Below are 13823 nucleotides of genomic sequence, written 5' to 3'. Positions count from 1 at the left end.
GATAGGAACTACATTTTTATCTGGCATAGGAGGCACCTGGGGGTGTCATGGGCTGCATGTGACCCATAGACACATATTTGGAAACTCTGGTATAGACCACTCCATTGCTTTACCTTGCAGGTGATGGATGGGATGGTCTCCTCTCTGTGTCATATTCAGTCTTTGTCTAAAACTCGATGTAAAGTTTAAGTCCCATATGCTTTGGGGGACCTGGGATCGGAGCATGCATCTTACTGAGTATCCAAGAAGCTACCTTGTCCATAAACCCGGGGTCAGTGTATGGGAAAGGTGCTCAACCCACTGACTTCTGTTCTCTCATGGCTGCCATTCCTGGGTAGCATACCACTCTCTTCCCTTTTGTCTTGCATATATGCATCTTATTTTCCTCACTGGAGTATGAAATATTTTGAGGGAAGAAATTATGCTTTTTTACAGTAACAGAAGCAGTGTGGTGCAAGAATTGGATTCAAATTCCACCTTAGATACTTACTTGCTGTGTAACCTTAGGGAAGTCTCTTGAATTCCCCAAGACTCAGTTCCCTCATCTATAAAATGAGAGCATTGAACCTGGTGACCTTGAAGGTTTCTTCCAGATAAAAATCTCTGATACTTTATCCCTCTCAGTTCAAAATGTTGTGAATGGAACATAGTAGTCATACTCATTTAATATGTTTTTGACTATTATAAAAGAGATTATATTTCTGCCCTCAAGGAATTCCAAGGAATAGACAGCAGCTAAATACAAAAGAAGTGCCCCCAGCCCACCCCAGATTCTATTCTGTGCTCTTATTATTGTACATTATGATACTGGACAAGTCATTGCTTCAGAATCAACATACACATATCCATATCAAATAGCTAATATGTTTTGCACTTGGTGGGGGCAGGGTGAGTGAGAACAAGGGTTGGCTTGGCAGATGGACAATACGTCATGATACAGAAAAATCATTATGGCATGATTCCTGCCTTTAAAGAATCTACAATTTATTAGGGGAAGCAAAAAGGGAAACATGAAATAATTCCAGAAAAATAAAGTGCTGGAGTGGGTAATATTAGGATTGAGAGCCAAATGTGAGCTAGTGTGGGTAGAGAAGGCTTTATTAAGAATGTGGGGCTTGAGATGAACCTTCAGATATTAGCAGGATTTGACTGATCAGAGAGGAGGGAGAAAGCAGGCAGGGCAAGGGGCTATCAGGAGAGAGTGACCGAGGTACCCTACACCCCTCATGAATGGTTCTTTCTTTTTCATATTTCCAGTAGATCTATGAAGTTGCTGATGCTGGTACTTCCTCCAGTGGTGTGGTTTGTGATCACAGGCTCACAAGAGCATGGACCTACATTTGAAAGGCCCTTCAGGGTCTATCAAGGCCAAGCTACTAATTTTGCAGTTGAGGAAATGATGACCAGAGAGGCTGAGAGTTGCCCAAGATAACAGATATAAAGCATCATATATGCTCAAATCCTCTGACTCCTCACCCAATCTATCCATGCTTTCTCTTTGTGGAAGACTCTTGTCCATGTTTTCCTATAAATCCTCCAGATAAGATCTACCCATACTGGTGGCATCCTTTTAAAATTCTTTAAGATCCCAGGGGAATCTGTGCACCACTCCACTGTCTATTTGTTGTTTCTTATTCCAGCTACATCACTCACACATCTGAGGCACCATTGCCAAGTTGGAACAGATTTCAATGGTGATTCAAATCTGAGAATCACTGCTGATAAGAGTAGGCTGGGTTCTGATTTGATTAATAAATACTCAGAACAGACCTCAACCTGTTGAAGGGTTAGGGGAAAAAAAGAGCAGGAAGTCTTAGGTCTCAGTAAACCTACCTGAGGTTCTCTTTTCTAGGGTAAACATGATTTGAATTTTGGGGCTTAGAGGTAGAGTCCCTTTGCTTGTACCCCGACCTAAATCCTCATCCTTAAGAAGCAAAAAGACAAAATTAGCCTAAAGCCAGACATGTTTGCTTGTTGTGCTATTCATTGTGTTTACCCACAATCCAGTAGTATTTAGAGTGGTGATGTGAAATAGAAATGGAGGGCATTAAATGTACATAAGGATCCCTGTAGGTCATAAACTGACTTAGAAAAAGATATATAAATATGTATGTATGCATATATGTATGTATGTATACACATACACATATATTATATGCATAGATACAGATATATGTTTTTATTAATATATCAGCACATAAAATTAAATAGGAACTATGTTTTAATCTGTTTTGCACCACCCTTGGAAGTGGTATCGGCCACATTTAACCCTGCAGGTTATGCTTTGACCCAACTTGTTTGCTTGTTGTTGTTATTAGTCTTTCATTCTTAAAGAGGACCTATGACATCAGGAGGGTGATGTCTTGACTTGCAAGTCAATTAGATTTAGGTGAGGCAGGGTTGTACAAAGGCATCAGCCTCACTCCTCCAGTCACTGGAGTCTAACGGCAAGATATAAATCAGGATGACTGATAATGGCCTGGGTTGCAGTGGGAGACCCTCCCATCTTCCTTAGAGCACTGCTGAATGGTGTTTTCTATTGACCATCTCCCTATATAGTCAGTAGATGGTAAAGGTTAGGCTGCAACAGAATGTTTTCCTTTCCTTGAGAGAGTTATGGCACCTCCATGGATGCCTAATTTCTAGATACCTCTGTCCTGCTCCTCCTTTCTTACCTGGCATGTGGCAATTCAATTGCAAAGAATACTAGATTCCTCTATGATACTCTTTGGATACAGATTATAATCATTGGTCAAGGTTTTTATTAATTGATTCTCATTTTCCCTTCCCTCAGGGACTATTTATTTAATATCAACTCTTAGTCACTTGGAATCTACTAGTGTGCTTTTGACTGTCTCTGCCCGAGACGGTGGTGGGCTCACATCTGTAACTAATGCAGACGTCACCATCCACATCCTCCAGACTGCTCTGGCACCTGCCATTTTTGAAAGGTCCAAATATGTCTTCTCCATTCATGAAGACATGCCTGAAGACAGCCCTGTTGGAACTGTGAAGGCAAGAGAACCTTTAAGTAAGTGGTGGTCACTTTTCCTGTTGCATTTAGAGGTTTTATATTTAGAGGTTTTCTGTTTGGCCCTGTGTCATAAAGCTATAAATCAATTCTCCCCTCCTTCCCATATTTTCCCACCTTACTGAATACACTTTCCCCAAAGGGGAATAGAAAATAAGAAATTAAACCTCTACTTTCTTTTAACTTATTTCATTCCTTCCTGTTTTTTACTTATAGAAATGAACATTTTTATCCTTCTGTAAGTAGAAGAAGTATGAAATTGTTTGGGGGTTTTTTGAGTAGAAAGAACCAGTGATCTTCTGAATATTCATCCCTTTTGTCTGACACAAGAAAAATGAAAGATTAAAAAGAGAAGACTGGTTTGGTCTTTGACTATTCATCATATGTTTGAGGGAAAAAGCAAACATTCCCAGAATGACCCGTGTTCAGTTTTATATGGTAAACAGGGCATGTTGTGGCGAGACTCCAAGGCCATGACAAGAAAATATTAAGAGTTTAGGAAGGAGTAACAGATTGTGTTATATTCTTCACAGATGTCATTTAGAATAGCAGTCGAATCTTTCTGCTTATCAGAAGTATCACTTTAATTTTATTATTTTCAATGATTGCTTTGCTCTCCCTCCTCTTCTTTCCCTCAGATTCCCTGGAGACAGTATCTTATAGGATTTCTTCTGGGGATCCCTATGGGAGTTTCACTATTGATTCTAGGTTTGGTGTCATTCGTACCCGGAAGCAGCTGGATCATGAAACACAGCCCAGAGTTATCCTCACTATTCAGTCACAATTGGGCAGCTCTCCTGTCTATGGTAGCACCCAAGTCAACATCACTGTGATAGATGTCAATGACAATCCTCCCATTTTTCGAACAGCTTCTGATGAGGTGAGGTTATTACAGAATACACTGCCTGGTACAGCCTTATATATTGCTCATGCAGAAGACAAAGACAGTGGCCAGAATGGATTTGTCCAATATACCATCGAAAACCAGAGGTTAAGTGTCTTCACCATTGATTTGGATACTGGTGTCATATACCTCAGTGGGCCCCTTGAGCAAGAAATGCAGCAGAGTTGGACTCTGAACATCAGGGCTAAGGACCTAGGAGTTCCCCCCTTAACATCTCTGTTGCTGTTGACAGTGACTGTTGAAAAAACAGACTTGAAGCCTCCTTTGGCTTTTGAACACTTAGTCTATCAGATAGAAATAAGTGAATTTCTTTCACCAACAACCCAGATACTCCAAGTCCAGGCCTTCTCACTAGAGCCACATCACAAGACATCTCATATTGTATACTCACTGGAACCCAGCACAGACTCTGTTGCATTTGGCATTGATGCTTCTAAAGGTTGGATTTCTTTGCAGAGGCAGCTGAACTATGAAACATCCCAAATATACCATTTCAAAGTATTTGCCTGGAGCCTGGAGGACAGGTTGAGGCAAAATGTGAGTTCGGCTGTAACGGTTCATGTTCTAGATGAAAATGACAATTGTCCAACCTTTTTGCATGATGTCCTTTTTTTGCAAGTTGAAGAGAACCCTACACCCCAAGGGGTAATAGGAACAGTTGTAGCGACTGACAGAGACTCCGGAAAAAATGGACAGTTGTCATATTTCCTTTTGTCTGATGGAAAATTCTTCAAGATAAATCCCAACACAGGTAGGATTCTGATGTCTTGCTTCTTTTCTCTCAGCATTAACAAATGTCATATTTTGGTAAGTTCCTTATGGATAAAAATTGTTTCACTTTTTGCATTTGTAGTCTCATTTCCTTGTGTGGTATATCATTTCCAGGATATAGAAAGTGTTGAATAATGCTTTTTGATTGCTTGATTGATTAGAAAGAGCATCATATATACACAAATGATTATAACAGGGGTCCAGAAAGCAACATATATTGTTCTACTATAGTGTGAATTTAGGAAGTCAGAATTGAATGGCACTTTAGCAATTATGCTGTCTAAAGTGGAAGCACTCACTTGTACTTCACAGTCAAAGATTACAATACTGTTATTAACACAGGCTTTCTAGTTTATGTGGATAGCATTTGATTCAAGTGGTGATAACATTTTCCACCTGAATTAGAGGCAAGACAGAAAGCAATCTGGTGAGGCCCCACGTAAAAGTTCTAGGATTGTAGGTAGAGCTGGAAGGGACCTTACAGAGGTTATCTTGTTCAATCCACTCTATCCATACAGAAACAGAAGCCAAGGGTAGTTAAGTGGTTTATTCAAGGTTTTAAAGTTTCTAGTCTTTGCTTCCCTTCCCTCCTCCCCACTATTTAGTATTCTTTCAGTAAATCTTTTGCAAAATGTCAAAAAATCCTTATCCACCACACATGATCCTCATCAGTGTCAAGGTTTAGGAAATAAATCCATTGATCAGATGTCAAAATAATTCTAGGGATGGATGTCTCTATTCATGCCCTTTTAGGAAAACACACACACACACATTCACAAACACTAAGGTGATACTCCTTGGGGGTGGGGATGGGAAGGCACATATTTCTGATCCTCTGAGTTCCCTTTCCATGCCTTCCAGGATTCAATGATGTTATTATTTAAGTTATTTGTTCACAATTTGCCAAATGAAACATGTGTGGCAACCCATGAAACCATATAGATGTTTCATCTTGCAAATAATGAATTATCATGTATATAGTTTATGAACTCTGTATGAGAATTGCATTCCTAAGGTCCCTTTCAGCACCCAAATACTATGAATCTTTATACCAAGTAATTAAATTGACTTACATCATATAACTGTCAGATGGCGGGACAGATTTCTAGACCTTTTGTTTCTCTCAATATTTTTAGAGATAAAAATACACCTTTGTTAATTATTTTTTCTCCCACATCTATGAAAAAGGTCCTTAATCCCCAACATTGAGAGTATGCCAGTAAAATTTCATTTAGTTTAGTTTGACAAAGGCAACAAAAGGAAATTGCTTTTAAAAGGAGTTTGAGTAAGGGCACACAGCAGCTTGTGGCTGCCATCTTAGGTCCCATTCTTTTGTAGATCAATTAGAACAATACTCTGGTGCTGAAGTTCTCCAAGGGCATAGTGGTAGGGACTAGTCCTAATCTGCAACGAAGAAAGCAGCATAGCCCAAGAACTAGTGTGGGTGAGTGGGTATGGAGACCAGTAGGATAGACGAGCTGGAGAACAGGAACAGAACTGGGAACAAGAAGCACTTTTGCTGGTTTTAGGAGCGGGGGTCAGGAGATTCGGAGTGTCTAGGTTTGTGGCCCAGGTATGGAGTCTGTGAAGGGGAGAAAAGAAAAAGGGAATGAATTCCAATGATGACTTTGGTGAATGGTAGAAGACCAACAAAAAAAACACTTACATAGCACTTGCAAAGTCTTAGGTGGGGCAGCAAGGTGGAGCAGTGGATAGAGAGCTGAGCCCAGAATCGGCAAATCTCATCCTCAAGAGCTCAGATATGATTTCAGATACATACTAGCTGTATGACCTTGGGCAAATCACTTAACCATGTTGGCCTCAATTTCATCATCTGTAAAATGAGTTGGAGAAGGCAATGGCAAACTGCTCCAGTGTCTTTGCCAAGAAAACCCCAAATGGGGTCATGAAGAGTTGGACAGGATTGAAACAACACAATGCCATCAACAACATGTGCCAGGTACTGTGCTGGGCACTTTATATTTATCATGTCATTTAATTCTCATAACAACCCTAGGATATAGATACTATTATTATCCCCATTTTATAGAAGAGGAAACTGAGGCAAACAGAGGTGTAAGTGACTTGCCCAGGGTCACATAGATAGTAAGCTTATGAGGTCAGATTTGATCTGGCTGAAGATCGAGTATCAGCTAAAACTGAGTTCTAGGACATAGTTAAGGCACATAGGGACTCGTGTGAAGCAGAGTGAGGAGGGTGGAATTGTTGTAAAGACCATTTCAAAATAATGAATACGTAAAAACTCTTTGAAAACTGTAGAGGGCCGTTGTAAGTTGGTATTTATTCATTGCTTACATAATAGTTACTATTTAATATCATTACTGTTCAGTATTGATAGGTACTATATAAAAAATTGTTATTAGAGTAAAGATATGGGTTGAAATCTTGACTCTGAGAAATATTTCCTATGTGACTGTGTGGGCAGGTGCCCCAGACAACTCTTTAAGATGATAAGTTATAGATGAGATGTCTGTTTACGGTTAGGGAGGAGAAGGATTGATTAAGGGAGTTTCCAAACCAGCAAATCCTTTGACAAATGAAATTATAGCTCTTGATCTTTTGGCCCTGCAATATTATATATTATCTACTAATTATATATTGTCTACTATTATATATTATTGTCTACTAATTATATATTATTGTTAGTTAGTAGTGTAGGAAACCCCACAAGGAAAGTTCCTTTATCAATGCACACTGACTTTTCCCTGCTCTGAAGTTTCTAGTCTTTGAAAGCTGCCTGGCAGAGGTTAACTGACTTTCCTAGGGTCATAGAATAATTTCACATCCAAAGTATAATTTGAACCCAGATATTTCTGATTCTGATGCAAGTTTTCTATCTTCTACACCTCTCTATTTTACTTGTTAACGTAATAGTACCTTATTAATACTAGAGAGCATAGTATACAAAGCAATAGAGTTGTCTTCAAAATATTGTTTTCAAAAGCAATATTGTCTTCAAAACCATGTTCTCATATATGAGCATTTTCCCTAATTTTACAACTACATGGAGCTAGGAGGCAGAGACCCTAGGAGGCAGAATATTTTTCTCAGATTCTGCCTAATATTGACCCTTATTGACTCTGGATCAAGGTTCTTGACCTTTTTATTCCCAAATCTTGGTCTCTGAAACATGGGGTTAATCCCACAGAATGACATTGCTCTGAGAAAATTGCAAGAATTCAGAAAATGCTGCATATGAAGCATTTTATGTGTGTCACCAAGATGGCTGCTTAAGGATTCAACATATTTTGTGACTGAAGATAAAACATTACTTAGGGTGGTACAAGTAAGTTTCTCCCCCTCCCGTAAATGGTACTTAAGAACACAGAAATATATATGGAGAAGTAAAAAAATGGCACTTAAAATCATCCCATTATTCCAGACTTTGAAAAAAGTAATTTATTTTAAAACATCTGTTAGGGAGATCATGCTTTTGGGGTGCCATGGTCAAAGAATGAATCATCTAATGACCACCTTTTTGGTGATGAGCCTTTCAGCTAAGTCAACATTCTGTATTATCAGATTACTAATTTGGGGCAGAATGTCTTTAATGACAAGAAACATTTATTAGTATGTTAGTGCTATATATTTTTAGGCAGTTAGGTGGTTCAGTGGGTAGAGTGCTGGTCCTAGAGTCAGGAGGATCTGAATTGGAATCCCGACTCAGACACTTACTACCAATGTGGCTCTAGGCAAGTCACTTAACCTGTTTGCTTCAGTTTTTTAATCTGTAAAATGGGAAAGATAATAGCACAATAGAGTTGTTGTGAGGATAAAAATGAGATATTTGTAAAGTTCTTAGCACATTTCCTGGCACATAATAGATACTATGTAAACATTAGGTATTCATATTATTATTTATGTAACATATTTTAGAGATAGTAATTGTTTCTATAGGATCTTTTTGATATTGATGTTTAATATAAAAATCTATTTATTGTTTTGATCTGTTTTATTTTATCCTACATCCTTTAGGTGAAATTGTAAATTGGATGGCATTAGACCGGGAGCAGCAAGTACATCACCAACTGATGGTTCTAGTTACTGACCATGGTTCCCCACCGAAAAATGCTACCATGCTAACTTACATCTCAGTTACAGACCTCAATGATAACAAACCTTATTTTCCCCAATTTCTTTCTGGAAAAGAACTCAAAATTAAGGTTTGTGGAGCCAAGTAATTTTAAATGAATCTGTGGTATGGTAGAGAGAGCTCTCCTTATTAAGGGTGTGACCTTGGGCAAGCTTTCACTTTTATCCCTCTCAGACTTGTTTTCTCAGCTATAAAATGTTGGAATTGCATTTAGAAGATACTTGAAGGTCTCTTGGGGCTTTAGAGCTTTACTGTGATTCCTTAATTCCCATTCATATAAGACTATGCATCATTTGTTTTGAGCACCATCTTGTGGTAAAAATTTGAATTTTTCAAATACTATCTTAGTGAAGAGAATTTAGTTCATCAACAAGTAAACAAGTAACCATTGGGCCCATAACTGCGATTTTTTAGCAAAATAAATCCTAATTGTATTTTTAACCCTTTAGAGACTATTAATGACAGTTTTTCTTATCACACAGTACTGATATTCTATTAGAAAGATCACTTCAACGTATGATGAAAAAATGCTGTCCATCTCTAGAAAGAGAAATAATGAACTCTCAGTACAAATTGAAGTATAATTTTCGTACTTTACTTTTCTTGCTTTTTTTGGAAATGTGGCTAATATGGAAATAGCTTTTGTATTGTTATGTATCACTGATTTATTACTTGGGAGACAGAGTGGGAGAGAGACAATTTGGAATTCAAAATTTTAAAAGAAAGGAATGATAAAAATAAGTAAATAATATATTGAAATGTTGAAAGAAATAACGATCACTTTACCAACCATTCATAAGTTTGAACTGTTCCCTTAGGAGATTTGGAAGCTTTGCACTGATCTTTCTGTACCCACTAATCCAGTACTCCCATCCCTTATCCCACTCTACCCCTTTAGCCCCCCTTTTCCTCCCCCATATTCAAAGCTAACTAGACTGATTCCCATGAATCATCTCATGCTAACAAGTCTTGTTAATATGATGCTGTGAAAAATGACCCAGTCATTCTAGTGTTATAGAAACTTACTGAATAGCCTCCCCCCCAAATGTGTTATTTTGGCACAATTTATTTCACCTGAATGAATCCTGATCTCACACTAAACAGTGAAATTTGTTAAGGAAGTTATTTCTCTGATCCAGCTGTCCAGGTTAGGGACCACATAAAAACACGACAAATCATTGTCTTTGTGCCCTATGAGTTGTTGAAATATTGTTCAGATTTGTGCGTGGACTATAAAAATGTGGAAACAAATCTGTTTACATGGCTAGGAGGGAGATTCAAGGCAAAATGCCCATGTTGGAAGAGACACATACGTTGTCCTTTCAGTAAGGTTTTGTATTTTCCTCCAGTGTGATTGCCCATGACAGCCCCTTTGTGTATAACCTTTATGGGCAAGCATATGTACCACTTTTTTTTTCTTCAGTACCTTGACAAGAAGGGCTCAGTGGTAAAAGGATCTGTAATGTGAAGGTGCTAGAATCCCCAAAGGAAATCCAGAATCTCAGTGTTTTCAAGTTTGATTTCCTTCTTTTAAAGAGTTACTAGAATCTGTCAAATACCCTGTAGGGTAGTTGGTTTGTCTTTAAGTGGAGCTCTTTAAAATGTGCAACTTGGCATATTTCCATGGCCTCTACCCAGATAGCAAGAGAGTAAAACTGAATTTCATGTTGATTTTAAAAGTAAATGAGAAGAGTTAAACAGATGATTAAAGGTTCTTTAATACATTTTATTTTTGATTATGAAACAAATACTTGTAAGCCATTTGCTTTTATGGCAGGTCCTGGAAGGTCAGACTGCAGATATGTTGGTTACTACTGTATTTGCAAAGGATCTTGATTCAGGAAATAATGGAGAAGTTTTATATTCATTATTGTCAGGTAAGATTTTATGATTACTATAAAGATATTACATAAAGTCTTTAGGAAAACTTAAAGGCTGACAGATTTTTCAGTTTGCATGTTATACTGAAGATGGGGGAGGGAAAGAAAGAGAAGAGGGAGAAGTGAAAGAAAAGGAAAGGGAAAGGAAGGGAGGGAAGGAAAGGGAAGGGAAGGGAAGGGAAGGGAAGGGAAGGGAAGGGAAGGGAAGGGAAGGGAAGGGAAAGGAAGGAAAGGGAAGGGAAGGGAAGGGCAGAGGAGGAGAAGGGAGGGGAGGGAAGGGAAAAGGGAGAGAGAAGAAGAAAACAGAAATTAAGGGAGGCGAGGAGAAGAGAGGAGAGAAGAGAGGAGAGGAAAATGTTTGAAATTGTCTGAGCAATCTCTCCAGTTATCCTATCTTGGTTGCTATTCCCTCAGTCCATTGTAGTTCCCAAATGCCTCAGAAGGTGACCACTTTAACTATGATGAGTATGATTTTAGAATTGGGGTCCTTAGCCTTTTTTTGTGTCACTGGACTCATTTGGCAGACTAGTGATACTTATGGATCCCTTCTTAGAATATATATTTTTTTAATTTTTCAAATGCTTTATTAACTTCTGATTGATATCATTCATTTCCACCAGATTTTGAGTTACAAATTTTCTCCCCATTTTCCCCCTACCCACCGTCCCACAGGATATCCCCTCCTCCAATCTGTTCTCTACCATATCTTCTCCCATACCCCCTTTGACTTTTCCAGTAGGGCATGGTGGATCTCTATGCCCCAGTGCCTATATATCTTATTTCCCAATTACATGTAAAATAGTATTAATAATAATATATATTTAAACATTTTATTTTAAAACTTTGAATTCCAGATTCATTCCTTTCCTCCCTCATCACCCACCCTTACTGAGAAGATAAGCAGTTCAGTATAGGTTGTACATGTATGGATAATGCAAAACATTACCTAGATATATTGTAAAAGACTGACTATATTTCCCTCCCTCCTATCCCACTTCCCACTTGCTCTCTTCTCTACTTTGATCCCGTACTTTTTTAAAAGTGGGTGCTTCCAACTTCTCCCCCCCCCCCCCCCCCCCCCCCAGCCTGCCCTCCCTTCCATGATCCCCTCTCTCATTCCCTTCCCCTTACTCTCCTGTAGGGTGAGATACCCTATTTAGTGTGTATGTCATTCCCTCCCTGAGCCAAATTCAATGAGAATAAGGTTGACTCATTCCCTTTTGCCTTCCTATTTTTCCCCTCTACTGTAAGCATTTTCCCTTGCCTCTTCTATATGAGATAGTTTACCCTATTCTGTCTCTCCCCATCTCCTCTCATTATATTCTTCTCTCACCTCTTAATTTCACCTTTTAAGCATTATCCCTTCCTATTAAATTGGACCTATGCCCTCCATCTATGTATACTTGTAAATATATATTCACATATGTATTCATATGACTGTATACCCTCTGGTATAGGCATATATATATATATGTATATATATATATATATTCCTTTCAACTATTTTCATACTGAGAAAAGTTTCATTACTTACAATTATCGTTTTTCAATGTAGGAATGTTAATAATTCAACTTTGATGAATGCCTTATGATTTCTTTTCCATGTTTACCTTCTCATCCTCTTGCTTCTTGTATCTGAATGTCAACTTTTCTATTCAACTCTGGTTTTTTCATCAAGAATACTTGAAAGTCCTCTATTACACTGAATGCCCATATTTTCCCCTGAAACATGATACTCAGTTTTTCTGGGTAGGTGATTCTTGGTTTTAATCCCAGCTCATTTGACCTCTGGAATATCATATTCCAAGCCCTTCAATCCCTCAGTGTAGAAGCTGCCAGATCCTGAGTTATCCTGATTGTGTTTCCACAATATTCAAATTGTTTTATCCCTGGCTGCTTGTAATATTCTCTCCTTAACTTGGGAATTCCAGAAATTGGCTATAATATTCCTAGGAGTTTTCTTTTTGAGATCTTTTTCAGGAGGTGATCGGTGGATTCTTTCAACCTCTATTTTACCCTCTGTTTCTAAAGCATCAGGGAAGTTTTCCTTGAGAATTTCTTGGAGGATGATTTCTATGTTCTTTCTTTGATCATGGCTTTTAGGTAGTCTAATAATTTTTAAATTCTCTCTCCTGGATCTATTTTCCAGGTCAGTGGTTTTTCCCATGAGATATTTCCCATTGCCTTCTATTCTTTCATTTGTTTGGATCTGCTTAACAGCATCTTGCTTTCTCATAAAGTTGCTAGCTTCCATTTGCTCTAATCTAATTCTGAAGGAATGATTCTCCTCAGTGAGCTTTTGAGATTCTTTTTCCAGCTGGCAAATTTGGCTTTTTAAGGCATTCTTCTCCTCATTGCATTTTTGAGCCTCTTTTGCCATTTGAGTTAGTCTATTTTTTAAGGTGTTATTTTCCTCAGTCAAGCTATTGACTCTCATTTTATAATTTTCTTGTATCATTCTTGTTTCTCTTCCCAATTTTTTCTCCACTTCTCTTATCTGCTTCTTAAGGTCCTCTATGGCCTGTAAGTAACTCATATTTTCCTTTGAAGCTGATCCTTTTTGTCCCCCAAATAGGAGTCTAACGTTGGATTTTTCTGTTTGCTTTGCTTCCTTTGCCTGGTCATGTTTCCACTCAATTACTTGACTTTTGGGCTTTTTGCCACAGTAGAACTCTGCCACCAGACTGGGGAGCTTCGTCCCAAATGCTGGGGTTTTCTCAGCTGCTGGAGATATTAGTTGGGTGCCCTCTCTGAGGTCCCCACACACTCTGGCAAGCTGGATACACACCCCAGGACCTCCACCCTAGACTGCAATCTAGATCCAAGCAGGTTAAAGCAAGAGCGATTATCCCTCAGCATTGTTGCTTGGTCCACCTACACTCTGCAGGCCAGGAGCTGAAGCTGCCACTTGCTGGCAGCTGTGCAACAGCCCTCAGCAACTTCTCACCCCAGGGGCAAAAGCCCATGCATTCCTAACTACTGTGTCCCAAAGTCCACTCTGCACTGACCTCTCACTTTGTCCTTAGCATCTATGTGTTGATGATTCTGGACCACCACAGCTGCTGGTGATCTGGAGTCCCTCCAGCCAGTGGCTGGTCAGGCCCACCCTGGGGCTAAAACCTC

The 13823-nt window shown here is 38.8% G+C and overlaps 1 protein-coding gene across 1 annotated transcript in view; it reads left to right on the top strand.

The window, feature by feature from the left end:
• The window catches only part of DCHS2 (dachsous cadherin-related 2), a 351174-nt gene that overhangs the window by 249768 nt on the left and 87583 nt on the right, over positions 1-13823 (top strand). The window contains exons 4-7 of the mRNA XM_069105586.1: positions 2795-3031; positions 3670-4686; positions 8703-8890; positions 10598-10697. Coding sequence (XP_068961687.1) covers positions 2795-3031; positions 3670-4686; positions 8703-8890; positions 10598-10697 — 1542 coding nt within the window. The remainder of the gene's footprint in view (positions 1-2794; positions 3032-3669; positions 4687-8702; positions 8891-10597; positions 10698-13823) is intronic.

This window comes from Petaurus breviceps, unplaced genomic scaffold (genome assembly GCF_028583685.1).
Source record: "Petaurus breviceps papuanus isolate PSGF00001 unplaced genomic scaffold, PetGlider_PUasm1.0 76, whole genome shotgun sequence".
Lineage (NCBI taxonomy): Eukaryota > Metazoa > Chordata > Mammalia > Diprotodontia > Petauridae > Petaurus > Petaurus breviceps.
The sequence above is the reverse complement of the archived record's forward strand: the minus strand, read 5'-3'. Positions and strand labels throughout refer to the sequence as shown.